Source organism: Gekko japonicus, unplaced genomic scaffold (assembly GCF_001447785.1).
Source record: "Gekko japonicus isolate JY-2015 unplaced genomic scaffold, Gekko_japonicus_V1.1 scaffold1623, whole genome shotgun sequence".
Taxonomy (NCBI): Eukaryota; Metazoa; Chordata; class Lepidosauria; order Squamata; family Gekkonidae; genus Gekko; species Gekko japonicus.
In genome coordinates, this window is record NW_015163139.1 from 123,684 (window position 1) to 142,714 (window position 19,031).

Here is a 19,031-nt window from a genome sequence, read left to right on the forward strand (position 1 = left end):
ACAAAGTTTTAAAGGTCTCAATACAAAGATAGAAGGGAAAGCCCCTTTGAATGGCAGAGCTTCACATGGCTTGGAAGGGATGCTGCATTATATCTGTCATAGCAAGATAGCTTGGAAGGGAGACTTTTCTCCCTATAATCAGGTCCATGAAGTGATGCTGCATTATATCTGTCATAGCAAGATCCAAGATAATTGGCATACTGAAATGCTGAAGAATGTCAACTGGTGCTTTCCTTCATATCTGGTAGCAGTGTCCTAACATCCAGATGTTCTGGCACTAAATTTTCAGAAATATAGTGGAGATAATCATATGTCATCCTGGCACTGTTCTATTGGAATACTTCAGGAAGGAAATACATTTTAAAAGTCTTGTTAAGAGGTTAGTTACAGCTGCAAGGATATTAATAGCACAACACTGGAAACAGGACAAATTACCTATTAAAGATATCTGATTGCTTAACATATGGTTTACTTTGAATATGAAAAAAAATCACAGAAAAAGGACAGATAAGGGGAAGGAAAACAATCTGCTCAGGAGAATGTTATTAAAAATGGCAACTACATATCATATATTGGAATAGGAATAGGTACATACCAGGGGGAAAAAGAAATTTTGCAGTGTATATGAAGTATATGCAACTAAAAGATGTAAACAAATATATTTAGATATTCTTATTTGTTTATATATTTTTAGTAAAAGTGAATTTAATGTTATTTTGTATATCTCCACAATGTTTTGGTAAATAATTTTTGTAAAAACACAAACTGGAGCCCCCAGTTCAAATCCCATTTTAGCCATAAATTCACTATGTGGTCTTAATCTCTACCCATAATACAGAGATGATGTATAGCTCATTAGCTTTATATTCTACTGTTCTTCCATCATGGAACTCAGGGCAACATACAAAGAGTTTCCAAGAGTCTCATACCCAAGCACTGACCAGAACAGACCTGCTTTGGGAAATCTGCTGTATTTGGTGCCTTCTAACCTTACTCTAGGAGCTGCAGTGGCTCAAGTGGTTAAGACGCTGAACTGCAGGCTGTGGAAGGTCGGTAGTTCAGCAGTTCGAGACCCGAGTTGCTGCATGATGGAGTGAGCTCCCATCTCTAGTTCCAGATGGAACCTAGCAGTTTGAAAGCAAGAAATTGCAAGTAGATAAATAGGTACCACTTCGGTGGGAAGGTAACAGCATTCCGTGTGCCTTGGTGTTTAGTCATGCCGGCCACATGACCACGGAAACGTCTTCGGACAGCGCTGGCTCTTCGGCTTTGAAACGGAGATGAGCACCGCAACCCTAGAGTCAGACTCGACTGACTTTCGAGCAAGAGAACCTTTACCTTTACCTTTCTCTGGTAATACCGATCCAGTGTGGTGCAGTGTCTAGAATTGTTCTGAGATATGAAAAAATTGGGTTTGACCACTTGGGCCATGAAGCTCTCTGGCGGACTTTTTTTTTTAACCTAACCTACATCACAGGGTTGCTACAATGAAAAAATAGGATAATTCCAAACATGTACTGTCCTTGAAGGAAGAGTGGAATGTGAATATGAGGAATTAATAGTATCAATATAACAGGATTTTTGTAATAGGTCATGGAGAATGAATAAAGCACTTTGAGCATTCAAGATTTTAATAAATGTTAAAATTATTATTAAAATCGTACAGGTAAAAATACATGATGACAAAAGGAAATTAAAATAAATGCCTACTTGTTACTGAGCTCCCGTATTTCAGATGCTTTGAACCCCCACTTCTTTGCCAATTTTTCCTGTTCTTCAACTGGTTCCAAAAAAACAATCTAAAGAGGGGAGAAAGAATAAGGTACTGGACTGTGTAAATTTCATACAAACCTGCATGTGTGCTTCATATTATCTTAAAACATTTAATTAGCTCAATTAGAGTAGATTAGTAAACTCACTTGATGGCTGTGCTAAGCCATCTACAGCCTCTATATCCCAACCTTCATTATGGGGGTATTAAATGTTACCTACCTTCCAGAGTGATGTAGAACTGAGTGAAGTAATAAATGTAATGTGTTTCATACACCCCAAGTGTGATAAAAATGCTAAGAATTATATTGTCTTGAATCTAACCAACTATCAGCAGAAGGAACTTACAGATGTGGATTTTATTACACTTCCCTCCCTCCCAGATGTATCAGGAGTTGCAGAACCCACACAAAAAGCAGGGGGGGTTATGTGGGAAAAGAGGTAAAATAATTCCTCCTCCATCATCTGTCAATGGAACCACACTTGCAGATGGAGGGTGATTTTGCACCTTCTTTAGCCCCTTGCCTTTGCCCCCACAGATGGAAGAAAGAGTCAGACAACCGTAGACTGGGAAACTAAGGGCCACTTTATTTAACATACATCATAACAGCAAAGACAAACAGTAAACAGCAGCATGGTCAAGGCCTCGGGTCCCAAAGCCCCATCCTTACCACATAATGGGCAAGGCACCCTGCCCCTGGGTGGAGCCAACTGTAAGTGGCTTGCACCCGGCCGGCCCATGAAGACCCATCCCACACAGCCACAGGGCCTGCGTGGGAGATCCTTTCAGGCAATCCCAAAGGCAGTCTGCCATCCTCATCCCTGGCCACGCGGCCACAAAGATGATCCTGAACGACCCCTGTACCCCTACAGGGTTGATGATTGGTGCTTACCAAGCTGCAAAAAAAACCTCCCATTAAAACATGACTCAGCCATCGCAAGGGTCAAGCTTAAAACTGCCTGAAGCCCCTGCTGTAAATCCTGCAGAAAAAAATTCCTCCTCCATCATCTGTCAATAGAACCACACTTGCAGATGGAGGGTGATTTTGCACCTTCTTTAGCCCCTTGCCTTTGCCCCCACAGATGGAAGAAAGAGTCAGACAACCATAGACTGGGAAACTAAGGGCCACTTTATTTAACATACATCATAACAGCAAAGACAAACAGTAAACAGCAGCATGGTCAAGGCCTCGGGTCCCAAAGCCCCATCCTTACCACATAATGGGCAAGGCATCCTGCCCCTGGGTGGAGCCAACTGTAAGTGGCTTGCACCCGGCTGGCCCAGCAATGGGATATGCCATGAAGACCCATCCCACACAGCCACAAGGCCTATGTGGGAGATCCTTTCAGGCAATCCCAAAGGCAGTCTGCCATCCTCATCCCTGGCCATGCAGCCACAAAGATGATCCTGAACGACCCCTGTACCCCTACAGAAACCTCCCATTAAAACATGACTCAGCCATCGCAAGGGTCAAGCTTAAAACTGCCTGAAGCCCCTGCTGTAAATCCTGCAGAAAAATATCATTCCCCTTTTCCAAAAGATGAATGTCATCACCCCTGTATAAATCTGGGCAATCCACCTGAAGTTGAGGGCGAAGCAGATAGTGACCCAAACCAACTTCCAAAATGTTCCTGATCTCCCCATTTGCTGAAAGCCAGTTTGGTGTAGTGGTTAAGTGTGCGGACTCTAATCCGGGAGACCCAGGTTTGATTCCCCACTCCTCCACTTGCACCTGCTGATGTGACCTTGGGTCAGTCACAGACCCATCCCACACAGCCACAAGGCCTATGTGGGAGATCCTTTCAGGCAATCCCAAAGGCAGTCTGCCATCCTCATCCCTGGCCATGCAGCCACAAAGATGATCCTGAACGACCCCTGTACCCCTACAGGGTTGATGATTGGTGCTTACCAAGCTGCAAAAACTTCCCATTAAAACATAACTCAGCCATCGTAAGGGTCAAGCTTAAAACTGCCCGAAGCCCCTGCTGTAAATCCTGCAGAAAAATATCATTCCCCTTTTCCAAAAGATGAATGTCATCACCCCTGTATAAATCTGGGCAATCCACCTGAAGTTGAGGGCGAAGCAGATAGTGACCCAAACCAACTTCCAAAATGTTCCTGATCTCCCCATTTGCTGAAAGCCAGTTTGGTGTAGTGGTTAAGTGTGCGGACTCTAATCCGGGAGACCCAGGTTTGATTCCCCACTCCTCCACTTGCACCTGCTGATGTGACCTTGGGTCAGTCACAAGCTCTGGCACAGCTGACCTTGAAAAAGAGCAGTTTGTGTCAGAGTTCTCTCAGCCCCACCCACCTCACAGGGTGTCTGTTGTGGGGAGGGGAAGGGAAAGGAGTTTGTAAGCCGCTCTGAGACTCCAAGTGAAGGGCAGGGTATAAATCCAATCTCTTCTTCTTCTTCTTGCACCGGGCTCTTTCGATCCCTCTGGGATTCAAGGTGCCACATCACGCCATGCGTGGAATCATGGCAGACCAAACAAGCATTATATCTGGCCACTGGCGCTGAATAATTCTCAAATCATCCCGGGCCTGCAATATTAGAGCCTTTCCTTTTGTAAGACCTAAATCATTACCACCCAAATGATTCACAAGCCCATCGGGTGGAGAGCCAGTGCCACTCCCAAACAGAAGGTGGAGAAGCCCCGACCAGCGCAGGCCACGGCCTCCCCTCCATTCCACCATAGCCCACTGACTTCATGTGAGCTGCCCAGGCTTGCACATTATGATCCATATTCCAATGGTGGCAACTTACATCCGCTGTTGCAGAGACATGCTGTGGATTTTCCATGTTTGTTTATTTTTTTAATCATTTTGACTGTGGTGTGTTATTGTAATAGAAAATGCTATATATTCTAAATATGATGAAAATACCAAACATTTCATTCTAACATATGCTAGCTTTTGTTAGAGGGGCTGTGCCTCAGTAGTTCAGCATATGCTTTGCATGCAGAAGGCCCTAGGTACAGTTCCTTGCATCTCCATTAGAGAATCACAGGAAACAGGTACTGAAAAAGACCTTCTGACCGAGACCCTGGAGAGCGGCTGGCAATCAGAATGGACTGATCCCAGAATTACAGCTCATCTCCAGGCTACAGAGATAAATTCCCCTGGAGAAAATGGATGCTTTGGAGGGTGGACTCTATGGCAGTGTGCCCCACTGAGGTCCTTATACTCCCTAGGCTCCATCCCCAAATCTCCAGGCATTTCACAGCCAAGATGTGACAACCCTACCCCCATCACCTGCTGGTGGCCAGGGGCAACCTGGCAATCTTAGTATTTACTTTCCCCAAAAATCATTTGATTTTTCTCTTTAACATTGCATGACTGTTAGGAGATGCATCTTTTATAATTCACCAGATCTTGTTTTTAATTAATCCATCCTTTCCTCAGGCATTGGGTTGGACTCAAATATAAATATTTGCTGCTGATCATACTAAATAGAAACTCTGAATTATTCACTAAGAGTTCATACAAGGCAACAGCTCTGTTTTTTTAAAAAAATTATTATTCAAAGTGGCATGTTTTGGCATATGCATCCACACTACCTAATTACTTAACAGATGCATATGCTTTATAACTCAGATTTTCTGATGAGCAATAAAAGAAGCGCCACAGAGACACTGAAGTCAAACTGGAAGCAGAATGACTAATGTCACTTGCTGAACACAAAGTAGCTAACTAGAATAAGTGAAAGAAAGGCAAGTAACACCAGATGGCAAGTCCTGGAAGCAGGCTTGTTGTCATGGAAGAGGAGCTGCCTATACAGTATTCCTACTGAGGTTTGTTGCAGTGGTTCATCTCTACTGTTGCAGAATTGCTGTACCGTAATAATGAAAATGCTACTTTGGGAAGAAAGATAATGAAGCAAAGGTCAGTTCAATCATGCATGTTAAACATTGTTTGGTTTCTTGTCACTAGTTCACTTGATGCCTCGCGGCTGAACCTGTCAACTAACTCTAGGGTTGCCACCCTCCAGGTGGGGCCTGGGGATCTCCCGCCTTTACAACTGATCTCCAGCTGACAGAGATCAGCTCCCCTGGAGAAAATGGCTGCTTTGAAGGATGGACTCTATGGCCTTGTACCATGCTGAGGCCTCTCCCCTCCCCAAACCCCACCCTCTCCTGGCTCCACCCCCAAAGTATCCAGGTATTTGCTAACCCAGACCTGGCAACCCTAACTGCACAGCAAAATTGTGGTTACATGGTCATATGAATATTCTGTGTCTGATGTTGGGCAAGCAATCAACTCAGGTCTACCCAGAATCATACTCAGGAATGTTCAGTGGGGCTTACTCTCTGGAAAGTGGCCTTAGGATTCCACTGTTGAACAGGGTTGTCAACTTTTAATCTGGTCCCTCTAGCTGTCCATTTAATATCTGTTTGATCTGCAACAAATACAAGGTGATATTATTTACCTCCATCACCATGGAAACTGTCATCTGCCAATTTCCATACATCAAATCGTTATTAAAGGGACAAGACACTTTTCTGCTGGCCACTCAATAACCTTACTGTTAGAGTCTCACTAACATTCAAGCCACCATTTGTTGCTGTAGTCATACATGCTCATGAGAACCAGTCCATGGATTGCCAGATACCAACTTATCAGTCATATGCAGCATGCAAATTAATCTTCATAGTTTCAGTAACCGGAAGATACTGGTCTATATCCAACCATGGTGTTTCTCCAATGGAACAGCATTTTGTTTATAGAAGGGCAGGCAGCAATTTCTACCAATTCCCTCTTTCACTGTAGACCCCAACACACACACACTTTGGTCCCTAGACTGAGGGTCTCCTGACTCCCAGAACCAAATGTCAAGGGTCTCAGTGGACTACAGCAGGAGGAAGAAATGGAAAGCCCCACTTTCTGAAGTTCACTGATGGCTGGGTGCACTACACTGTTATTATTTCATTACCATTTTATAACTATTTTTGATTGTTGTACAGCTCTTTGATTACTATTTTATGAAATGATTGAGTTGCTAAATGTCTAGCATACATAAACTTGTGGGATGCAAGAAAGAAGACTTTGGAACTGAAAGAGCCTCCCATAGCAGAGATCTCACGATAGATCTAATTCCAATGGAATAGACATATTAGTCTGTTGCCACAAAAAGGGGGTCTTGTGACACCTTAAAAACTAACGTTTACTGATACATAAGCTTTTGTGGGCTAGAGCTCACTTCAACAAATGAATAAAATGGTTTCAAAATATATACAGCAGACAGAAAGAGGAAAAATTGAAATGCAGATTGTGACTTCTCTATGAAAAATTCAAACCTGTATAAGTAAGGTGACAATTCACACTGGCTGTAGTTGGTGATAACAAGTAATCTACTTATATGAAGCAATTTAACACCTTCAGAGACTAAGGAATATGTGAGCTCTGTTTAACTCTTTGTTGATAGAAGAATTTTAATTCAGGAAATTTCTCTTGGAAGTTCCTTTGCAGAAGAATGGTTACTTACAGGTCAGCAAAAAAAAAGAAAAGTCTGGTATACTGAAATGTTTCCCCACATTTCTGAATTATCCTTTTTACAGATCAGCATTGTTGGCTGATAACAGCATATGCCACATTAAAGGAAGAAAGAGCCCCTGATAGTATGGATGATATTGTTAGTTCCCATAATAGCAGATCTAGGGACAAGAGTTTGAATCTGACTTTGATTTGATTTATTAAATTTTATAATCTGGACTTTGCAGGGTCTGGTCCCTGGGCTAATATCTCTGTTAGGCAACTGGGAAAGTTTCTGTTAGGAAAAGAGCAGTAGGGAGCATGTAAGTTCAGTCTTACAAAAAGTGAGTCAGAAGGAAGAAATGGTGGGGGATACAGACCCAGAGTACACTGTGGCTTTCATTCATATAAAACATTACACTTTGGTATAGTTTTCCTTGCATCTTGAGATTTCATCAGTATTCCCCAATGGAGAATGAAGAGGTGATTTAAACTGCAGAGATGAATTTCTTGTAAGATGTCACACCCAATATGACTATTCTCATGTCACTTTGCATTAGATCTCATGTATATCCCATATAGGTAAAGGTAAAGGTTCCCTTGCTTGAAAGCCAGTCGAGTTCGACTCTAGGGTTGCAGTGCTCATCTCCGTTTCAAAGCCGAAGAGCCAGCGCTGTCCGAAGACATTTCCGTGGTCGCATGCATGCAAAAGAATGTTCCTTACTGAGGGCTCTTTTTGTAGCAGGAACTCCTTTGCATGTTAGGCGACACACTCCTAATGTAGCCAATCCTCCAAGAGCTTACAGTAGCCCCTGTAAGAAGAGTTCTGTAAGTTCTTGGAGGATTGGCTACATTAAGGGTGTGTCACCTAATATGCAAAGGAGTCCATGTATAGAAATATTGATTTCTACAAGTCTCATGTCTTCTCCTGTGATGACATTCTATGTCTCTGTTTCCTGTGCAGGACAAATGGTCCAGGGCACACCAGATGGCCTGAACAACCTCAATAGCCATGCCATATAACCACACATTCTTTCACACCTCTAAGTGGAAGAGCTAGACTTCAAGGTGCCTGCTTTAACGCTACATGGGCCATGTCATGTACATCATGGAGAAGCTGGAAGTTGGGTCACCTGACTGCAGGAGGAGTTCCCAAACTCCTAGCCTATCCCCACACATAGCCATGACAACCAACAATTGGGTACACCCATGCCCACTCACAATTGGCTAATAGCCACATCTAATTTGTGACTGGAATTGGGGTATAATTGTTTGATCCCAATGAGAGAGCTGGCTTGCTTTCTTGCTCTCTGCTCCTGTTCTCTCTGCTTGTTTTATTGCACCTGAAATGCAGCCCTTGAGGGACAGAGGACTGGCTTTGTGAATTGGACCACATGGTTGAGCAAAGATGGATTTTGCCTTCAAAATCCCTTGGATTGTTTGGATATTCCTGAATTTGGTAAATATGTATCTTTTACTGTGTAGTTAAGGCAAATCACCTTAGGCTTGTTATTTTGGTAAACTCTGGTAGTCTGTGCTAAGCTCTGTACTAAATAAAGATTCCTCCTTATATTTTCTTAGAGCCAGCAAACACTTGTCTAAGTAGATGTTCATTTAATGAGTTGTGCAATTATATGTTCCATGTTCATTTTTAAGTAAACACTTAAAAACTTAATGCAATGGATTATTATGCATGCTATACATTTGCCAATATGTGCAGAGAACATGATTCCAGGGACTAATAAATAGCTGTATTTGGCATAGAATTGATACCTGATTCATGCTTTGCAGCTCTTGATTCTAGTCCCTTTCTTCCTTATCTCACATCACATATTTTATTTCTGCCACAATAGTAAAAGTTGCTATGCAAGATGGCTTTCCTTACTATCATATATTATTCTCTCTCTAATAAGCTAGAGTGAAAATCAGCAACAGGTTGTCCTAGGGCCAAAACCATTCCTTGGAGATATGCCACCTGGCCCCCAGTTGTGAACCCAAGCAAAAAAAAAACCCATCATAAGAAAAAAAAATGGTAGTCACAGCAAATGTAGATTACTTTGGTGATTGATGGCTCATTGTTCAAATCCTTTTTTTGAAAATAGCTGTTGGCATATCTGGTTGCTGATCAGGAGACTAGAGCCTCATAGGTTTTTTTTGAGAAAGAGGATGGTAAAGGCTGGCCCTGAAACATTCCCATCAGTTTTAGAAGTGAACTCCTAAGAAGGACCATCTCCTCCTGCACCTGACGGGCAACCACCTGTCAGGTGGAGGAGTATCTAAAGTCACTGGGGAGGCTGGCCCAGCAGCATTGCTAAGGTTTTTCTGTTCAGGCAGCTGCCCTGATGGGTTAAAGTACCCTGGCCCTGCTCCTACACCTGACAGACACCTGCCTGTCTGGTGTTGGGGGGGAGTGTGTTTAAGACATTGGGGAGGCTGGGCAAGCAGCAGTGCTAAGGCAATCCTGGTGAGCAAGCCTCCCCGATGGCTATAAGCATCTCACTCCCTCTCCTACACCTGAGAGGTGTATTGGGGGAATAGTGTAGGGGTATTGCAAGCCATTGTGAAGGCTGGGCCAGGAGGATTACTAAGGTGTTACTGCTGGGGCAGGCTCTCTAATGGCTTTAAGCACCCTGCACCAGCTGCTGCACCTGACAGACAGCCGCCTGTCAGGTGTAGGAGGTGGGGGAAGCATGTTTGAAGCCATTGGGGAGGCTGGGCCAGCAGCATTGCTGCACCTCACAGGTGGTTGGCCATTTTTGATTTCCTCAACTGTCATTAGCTCTCTGCAGGCTACTGTAACTGGGGTTTTTTTTTAACCTCAGAACACTGAGCTCTGCACCTGACCAATCAGAGGGGGGGGGGTTGCAAGGAGGCAGCAGCCTGGCAGCCACATAAGAAGCAATGGGAGGGAGCACATTTTAGCCTTTTGAACCTCTTAGGGGTTGAATTTCTCTAAATCCCTTCTTAATGAGCATCTACGTCATGGTAGGAGTGCTCTCCCCGAATTTCGTATTTCTAGGTGCAGGGGTTGGGCCTGGGCGTTGATTTTACAATGCGGGGACTTTCTTTTTTATAGATAGATGGCTTCTTTTATATTAATAAATTTTTAAATTGTTAGGCCGCCTTGAAGAGGTGGCATAGAAATAACCTAAATAAATAAGATGGCTGTGTTAAGGATGACTGTCCTGTACAGGAGTGATAGGAAGGGCCAGTTCAAGCTATATTTTGCTGCTCCAACCTTGTATATGCTGCACAGTTTGTATTCCCTCCTCAAAGGTGTTCCAGCAGGGACTTCTTTTATTCCCAGAGCAGTATCCTCACAAATTAGACATGTTGGGACCATCATTCACATGCTGAGACTCATTATGGCACACATAAGCACAGCAATAACCACAGTAGGAACATGAGAGAGCTGGACAGGGGCTTTAACATTATGAGGGCCTCTCTTATCCACTTTCCTACCAAGAAATTAATCAGGAGGCACATTCCACCTGAAGCCATGTTTATAACACTGTAACACGTTTCTAATATTCTAATGGTTTTTTGGTCTGTTGTAAATCATGTTGGAGATCATCCTGTTCTTGCTGAGCCATGTGATACACAGGCAAACACCTTGAGCCTATGTCACTAAAGAAGTCCCTCAAGGATTTCTGAGTTTGAGTTACTGAAGAGAAAACAGATATAAGAACTCAAAATCTAAGATACAGTTACTGGAAAGTGGTATTAACACCAGTGGGACTTCCAGATACATATGGTCAGTATGGCTGTAATCATATGTTAAGAGAGAAACAGCAAATTTGAAATTTCTGTTGCTTTTTTCTTTCTCTCTGGTGCTTACCTTTGCCTCCATCCCACCATCTTGTATGTTCTTCAGCAAGTTCTCTCATAATTTGACTGCTGTTAAAATGCTTGCAAGCTAATATTTATATCTATTAAGAACACATATTTTTCTGTCAGAATATATACCTGCATTTTGTCTAACTTTAAATGGTGGCTTAAAAAAATGTCCTGGCCCTGACTTGAATAGCCCAGGCTCAGGGCCGGATTTAGATGAAGAGAGGCTTTAGGGTACTCAATTTGTGAGGCCCTTCCCAATCCCCCACCCTCATGACTAGAAGAATAATGGAAGATGTTATAAACAAAACTGAGTGAAGCCAAGGATAATAATCAATCAAGAAGACACACAAAAAACTGTAAACAAGATGCGAAAGAACATTGCTAATATTATAATTACAAAGTGAAACACACTAAGATAAGGTAAGTATATAAACATATAAGTGTAATATATCAATTAGTAGAACTGTTAGTAAGTCAGTTTCAGTTTGTTAGTAAGTCAATTTCGGTTAACAATGTTCTCCAGAATGACAAATATTGTTTTGACATATCTTCTTCTGAACGGAAACAATGTAAAAAAGAGTGTGGGGAAAGGCTGGATGCCCAATACAAGGCATCCAGCCTTTTTTTCACTCTTCTGATGAGTAACTGACCAGAGACATTCTGTACATATTTTAAATCTTTATTATATTCAAATTACATTGTTTTAGGGTACATCATACCTTGTATTCTTATACATTGTTTCACAAATATTTTGTAAAGGTCATCAATTTTCTCAATTTCCGTTCAGAAGAAGATATATCAGAACGATATTATTACAAAGTGAAAGGCAAAGGTAAGCACCAGAAAGAAAGAAAAAAGCAACAAAAATTTCAAATTTGCTGTTTCTCTCTTAACATATGATTACAGCCATACTGACCATATGTATCTGGAAGTCCCACTGGTGTTAATACCACTTTCCAGTAACTGTATCTTAGATTTTGAGTTCTTATATCTGTTTTCTCTTCAGTAACTCAAACTCAGAAATCCTTGAGGGACTTCTTTAGTGACATAGGCTCAAGGTGTTTGCCTGTGTATCACATGGCTCAGCAAGAACAGGATGATCTCCAACATGATTTACAACAGACCAAAAAACCATTAGAATATTAGAAACGTGTTACAGTGTTATAAACATGGCTTCAGGTGGAATGTGCCTCCTGATTAATTTCTTGGTAGGAAAGTGGATAAGAGAGGCCCTCATAATGTTAAAGCCCCTGTCCAGCTCTCTCATGTTCCTACTGTGGTTATTGCTGTGCTTATGGGTGCCATAATGAGTCTCAGCATGTGAATGATGGTCCCAACATGTCTAATTTGTGAGGATACTGCTCTGGGAATAAAAGAAGTCCCTGCTGGAACACCTTTGAGGAGGGAATACAAACTGTGCAGCATATACAAGGTTGGAGCAGCAAAATATAGCTTGAACTGGCCCTTCCTATCACTCCTGTACAGGACAGTCATCCTTAACACAGCCATCTTATTTATTTAGGTTATTTCTATGCCACCTCTTCAAGGCGGCCTAACAATTTAAAAATTTATTAATATAAAAGAAGCCATCTATCTATAAAAAAGAAAGTCCCCGCATTGTAAAATCAACGCCCAGGCCCAACCCCTGCACCTAGAAATACGAAATTCGGGGAGAGCACTCCTACCATGACGTAGATGCTCATTAAGAAGGGATTTAGAGAAATTCAACCCCTAAGAGGTTCAAAAGGCTAAAATGTGCTCCCTCCCATTGCTTCTTATGTGGCTGCCAGGCTGCTGCCTCCTTGCAACCCCCCCCCCTCTGATTGGTCAGGTGCAGAGCTCAGTGTTCTGAGGTTAAAAAAAAACCCCAGTTACAGTAGCCTGCAGAGAGCTAATGACAGTTGAGGAAATCAAAAATGGCCAACCACCTGTGAGGTGCAGCAATGCTGCTGGCCCAGCCTCCCCAATGGCTTCAAACATGCTTCCCCCACCTCCTACACCTGACAGGCGGCTGTCTGTCAGGTGCAGCAGCTGGTGCAGGGTGCTTAAAGCCATCAGGGAGCCTGCCCCAGCAGTAACACCTTAGTAATCCTCCTGGCCCAGCCTTCACAATGGCTTGCAATACCCCTACACTATTCCCCCAATACACCTCTCAGGTGTAGGAGAGGGAGTGAGATGCTTATAGCCATCGGGGAGGCTTGCTCACCAGGATTGCCTTAGCACTGCTGCTTGCCCAGCCTCCCCAATGTCTCTTAAACACACTCCCCCCCAACACCAGACAGGCAGGTGTCTGTCAGGTGTAGGAGCAGGGCCAGGGTACTTTAACCCATCAGGGCAGCTGCCTGAACAGAAAAACCTTAGCAATGCTGCTGGGCCAGCCTCCCCAGTGACTTTAGACACTCCTCCACCTGACAGGTGGTTGCCCGTCAGGTGCAGGAGGAGATGGTCCTTCTTAGGAGTTCACTTCTAAAACTGATGGGAATGTTTCAGGGCCAGCCTTTACCATCCTCTTTCTCAAAAAAACCTATGAGGCTCTAGTCTCCTGATCAGCAACCAGATATGCCAACAGCTATTTTCAAAAAAAGGATTTGAACAATGAGCCATCAATCACCAAAGTAATCTACATTTGCTGTGACTACCATTTTTTTTTCTTATGATGGGTTTTTTTTTTGCTTGGGTTCACAACTGGGGGCCAGGTGGCATATCTCCAAGGAATGGTTTTGGCCCTAGGACAACCTGTTGCTGATTTTCACTCTAGCTTATTAGAGAGAGAATAATATATGATAGTAAGGAAAGCCATCTTGCATAGCAACTTTTACTATTGTGGCAGAAATAAAATATGTGATGTGAGATAAGGAAGAAAGGGACTAGAATCAAGAGCTGCAAAGCATGAATCAGGTATCAATTCTATGCCAAATACAGCTATTTATTAGTCCCTGGAATCATGTTCTCTGCACATATTGGCAAATGTATAGCATGCATAATAATCCATTGCATTAAGTTTTTAAGTGTTTACTTAAAAATGAACATGGAACATATAATTGCACAACTCATTAAATGAACATCTACTTAGACAAGTGTTTGCTGGCTCTAAGAAAACATAAGGCCAGATGGCCATAGCAGCAAAATCTGCAAGCTTTAAGCAATATTATGTGAGTCATAGCCCTGCAAAAATTGTATTTACGGGTTTAGGAAGTGGTAGCAGAAACCAGAAGTACCTTCAGAGGAACTGAAATGCATAAAATAGCATGCTGTAGCATGTTATGGATATTAGAACATAACATGAAATGTATTATAAATGTACTACCTGGGATCTGAACAACACAGATGAGCTAACTACAGGTGTACAATTTACAAGGGGTGGGTTATTCACAAGGCTGATTGGAATTATGTATTCTGTGATGTAAATGTACAGGTTTTTTTAAGGTAGTCTTGGTGACATGTTCTGTAAGCCACTTATAAAAAAAGATCTGCAGATGAATCATATCAATTTATTCTTAATTTGGGAAGCAGACTCAGGGAAGAATATGATTATTCACAGCTACATATAAGATCAAATCCATTATACAGCAAGAAACTGTGGAGACAGCCATAGCTTTGGATTTCAAATCAAATGAAAAGCAGACCTGCCAAAAATACTGAACATAATTTCTGCTTTTAAAAAGCCATTAAGAAAGTTTCATCTAAAGATTATTAATACAGAGGCTTTTCTAGCATTACTATATAAAAACCCTAAGATATAGTAAAGGCATTATGTTTATATGAATTATCTATACCGATCCTAAGCAGATGTGGTCACTATTTGTGACAAACAATGCCAAAAAATCCACTGCAATTTATATCCCAGAATAAACCATGCATACTTTCAGCAGTAATTTCTCATGCACAGTCCTTACATCCACTGTTCCCTTTGCAAAATGTACTCAAATATTCTCACAAATACTCAAATATTATAACTCCATTTCAGAAGCCTTAGCCTTACAATTAATAACCACTATTATATCTTCAGACTCTCTGAGAGTTCCCATAAACACTTATTTTAGAAGAGGTAAACTTAATGTGGAATTGTTGATTCATGTCAATTCCCTAACTCATCTACACACACACACACACGAAATCAGGATTGTAAAGAACTATAAAACAAGTCAATGTTTGATTATTTCAATGCATATTTATCCAGTTACATTTGTAATCTATAGATTCAGGTTGGTATCGGGAGAAGTATGCATGCACACGAAAGCTTATGCCTTGAATTAAACTTTCTTGATCTTAAGGGTGCCATTAGACTCGAACTTTAGTTGTTGTCGGTTTTTTGGGCTGTATGGCCGTGGTCTTGGCATTGTAGGACCTGACGTTTCGGCAGCAGCTGTAACTGGCATCCTCAGAGGTATAACACAGAAAGATTTTATTTATTTATTAATTTTATTAAACTTATATCCTGCCCTTCCACTGTGGGCTCAGGGCGGCTAACAAGAGGCAATGCCATACAAACAGTAAAATCAGTATAACAATCAAATTTCAAGTTACATATAAAATCAGTGCTCACATAGTACATCCAGGCAGGGGCTCTGATACAATGTTTCAGGTGGTACTACTGTCTCATTCTTAATAGGTCTTCCCACGTCGGTTCTCTGTTCCCAGGCCAGTTCACGTTGCCAATGGCAACGCGGTGGTGGTATAGTGACCATGGCGGCTCCTACGCAAAAGCCTGGCGGAAGAGCTCCGTCTTGCAGGCCCTGTGGAATTGCATCAGGTCCCGCAGGGCCCTGGTCTCCTCCGGGAGCTCATTCCACCAGATAGGAGCCACCACCGAAAAAGCCCTGGCCCTTGTAGCAGCATATTTAACCTCTCTGGGTGCTGGTACAACCAAAAGATGTTTTGCCCCAGACCGTAGTGCCCTTGGGGGAACATATGGGGAAAGGCGATCCCTTAGGTAAGCTGGACCCTGGCCATGTAGGGCTTTATAGGTAAGAACCAGCACTTCGAAGCGGACTTGGTACGCTATTGGCCGCCAGTGCAGCGCCTTCAGCACAGGCTGGATGTGGTCCAGCCTAGAGAGACCCATCAACCGCCTGGCTGCCCCAGCCTAGAGAGACCCATCAACCGCCTGGCTGCTGCATTCTGCACCAGCTGCAGCTTCCGGATCTGCGACAAAGGCAGCCCCATGTAGAGACCGTAACAGTAGTCTAGCCTCGAGGTGACCGTTGTCAATCATCGCGGCCAAGTCAATAATCGCGGACAAGGTAGAGAGCCAACTGCCATGCCAGCCGCAGATGGTAAAAGGCTGACTTGACAGTGGCTGCTACCTGGGCCTCCATTGTTAGCGAGGAGTCCAGGAGCACCCCCAAACTCCTAACCCTCAGCGCTGGTACCAAAGGCACCCCGTTGAAGATCAGGAGAGGGAGCCCCAACCCCGAACCAACCCGACCTAGGCCCAGGACCTCTGTCTTTGCGGGGTTTAGCTTCAGTCGACTCAGCCTGAGCCAACCAGCCACAGCTTGCAACGCCCGATGGAGGTGGATATTTCTGTGTTATCCCTGAGGATGCCAGTCACAGCTGCTGGTGAAATGTCAGGTCCTACAATGCCAAGACCATGGCCATACAGCCCGAAAAATTGACAACAGCTAATGAACTCCGTCCATGAAAGCCTTCAACAACATATTGACTCAAACTTTGTTCATTTGTAATCTACATGTAAGCAATGCGGGTTCAGACAGCAGCAACACCATTTCTACTTTTAAGAAAACACCCAAAGGTTGCTAATATAGAGCCTTTTCTAGCATTACAATACCCACAAACATGTAATGCCAGATGTATGAAGATTATAAGAATTAGCAATGCATATTCCAAAGCCGTTTGGTCCATATTTAAGGCAAACAACATCCAGAAATTGCTTATCAATTATATCACTTTTTTGTGGCTTCCCCCAATTTAAAACAACTACTCATACGCCTGCCTTCCAGGACTATCCCAACACGCCTCGGCACAACCTGTCATCTTTTGCATTTGGCAAAATCTCATTTAGACAGCCTGCCAAGGTCTCTCTCCGGATTGCCATTTTAAGACTGTACCACATTCCGGTATGGGTTTCCACCAATGCTCCCTCTAAGCTGTGAAGTCTTGTGAGCAAAAATTCTACTTGGTGAGCCACTGGCATTAAAGTGGTGAGTGAGCAATTTGGCTAATGCATAAATTAGTTTGCTCTGGAGCCATCCTTCCTGAGCGAAGACAAAAATGTGTGGGCCGGAGTCCAAAAACTGAGTTAGCTCACACTAACTCATCTTAGAGGGCACACTGGTTTCCACCATGCCCTGGGCTCTTTGGTTTATCTGCATTTTAAAATCAGTTTCGTGCTGCTGTGACTCCATCTTTCTCTATGCTTGTTTGAACGCTGTATGTAGAAGATTCTTTTAAAGCAGTGGGGAGGCACAATGGCAGTGGAGCCGCCATGAGAAGGTGATAAACATATGTGGATGCAAAAGTATGCTAGCACTGTTGAGGTGTGAAAATGAAACCAAATGTAGACAGCTTTGTTGAAGAAGGAGTCAGAAGGCTGGGACACTGGTGGGAAAGACAAATGCAGATTCGACCTCTGTCTGCTTAACCCTAACCCCGAAGAAGAGCACTAGCCAATGGGTTTGTGTGATTGTGTGACACCGGTTCGCGGAGCCCGTCTCGAATTTCTTGCTAATGGAAGCGGGACTTCTTCCCTGTCTCCCAGGACTACGGACGTTCCAGCTAAGCCCCGCCTTCCCTCATCCCGCCTCGGTCACAACTCCACCTCAGCGGTGTCTTTTTTCGCCCTCACAGCCCAGTCTTATATAACAGTCGTGGCGCTCTGACACGCCGCGACACTTCCTCGCTCGCTCTGCTCGCGGTTCTGGGGTTCCATGCGGGACTCTCATCGCGAGCAAGTAGCCTTCCCCCTGCCGCCCCCCCTCCCCCGCCGCATCCATGGGTTATATAACCGCCTGCTCTTCTCCCCACGGCTTCCTGCAGTCCCCCGTGGCTCCACCTCTCCCCCACCCACGCCCTCGTGTTTGGCAAGGCTCCTCCGACGGCCGTCCACGTGCCGGAGTGGCAGCCCCCAGCCCCCCCCCCCCCCCCCCCCCCCCCCCCTCCCGCTTTCCTCAACCCCCAACAGGTGGCCTTGCAGAATGTCCATCGGCGACGAGCTGCTGGAGTGCACAAAGGTCCCTTTGAAGATATGCGCCAGCGCCGACACCTGAGGAGAATCCATTGCGAGCGCCTCAGGGGCTGGCTAGGGTAGGGCGGGAGAGGGTTACCGCGGGCGCCCGCTGTCGCTACTGCCGCTATCGCTGCCGGCCTCCCCGCAGCTGCTCCCCGGAGCCGGCGTCCCTCCTCTTTCGGTGCCAAGAGCCGCTCTCACGGCACCTGTCACCATCTCTCCACCCCCGCTCGTCTCGAAGACTTCCCCCCTTTGGGGTGTGGTCACAAGCGCCGCCGCCGGCACAGGCTCCTCACCCTCCGCTTCATCCCGCCCAGTGGAGTCTGTAACTCCGCAAGTTGTCCGGCTTCAGCCTTGAGAAGGGCGGCGGGGCGGGAAGGGGGGTGCGCACCTCTCCTTCACCGCCGCCTGTCCGGAGTGCGGGGAGCGCAACGTGGCTCTGACTCACCCGCGCTTTCTGTAAGAAAAAGCCTCCCCCCCACGCTGGCAAGGAAGCAGCGCCACAAATAGCTGTTTTCCAAGGCAGACGGCAAAAATCAAGAACATCAAGGAGCAGCCGTCGTCACTGGTGGAACTGATGGGTTCCGATTTGCACCAACATTTTGCCGATTTGCTCCAACATTTAAATAATAACGTCCACTAAGGAGATAGGGTCCTCACTGGCTGGGAATCTGGGAAGAGGTGACACCACCTTCTCTTGTGAGTTTCTACTCCTATCCACAACAGGAAAAGATAATAAATGATCTGTTCTCTGTAATGACA

General features: G+C 44.2%; 1 protein-coding gene across 1 annotated transcript in view; it reads right to left on the reverse strand.

Moving 5' to 3' along the window:
- Nucleotides 1-18,551, reverse strand: part of GDA (guanine deaminase) — a 68,492-nt gene extending 49,941 nt beyond the window's left edge. Inside the window, exons 1-2 of the mRNA XM_015406979.1 lie at nt 18,200-18,551; nt 1,711-1,801 (exon numbers count right to left, since the gene is read on the reverse strand). Of these exons, the coding sequence (XP_015262465.1) occupies nt 1,711-1,801; nt 18,200-18,320 (212 nt within the window). The 5' untranslated portion in view covers nt 18,321-18,551. The remainder of the gene's footprint in view (nt 1-1,710; nt 1,802-18,199) is intronic.
- Between the last annotated feature and the right edge of the window lie 480 nt (nt 18,552-19,031).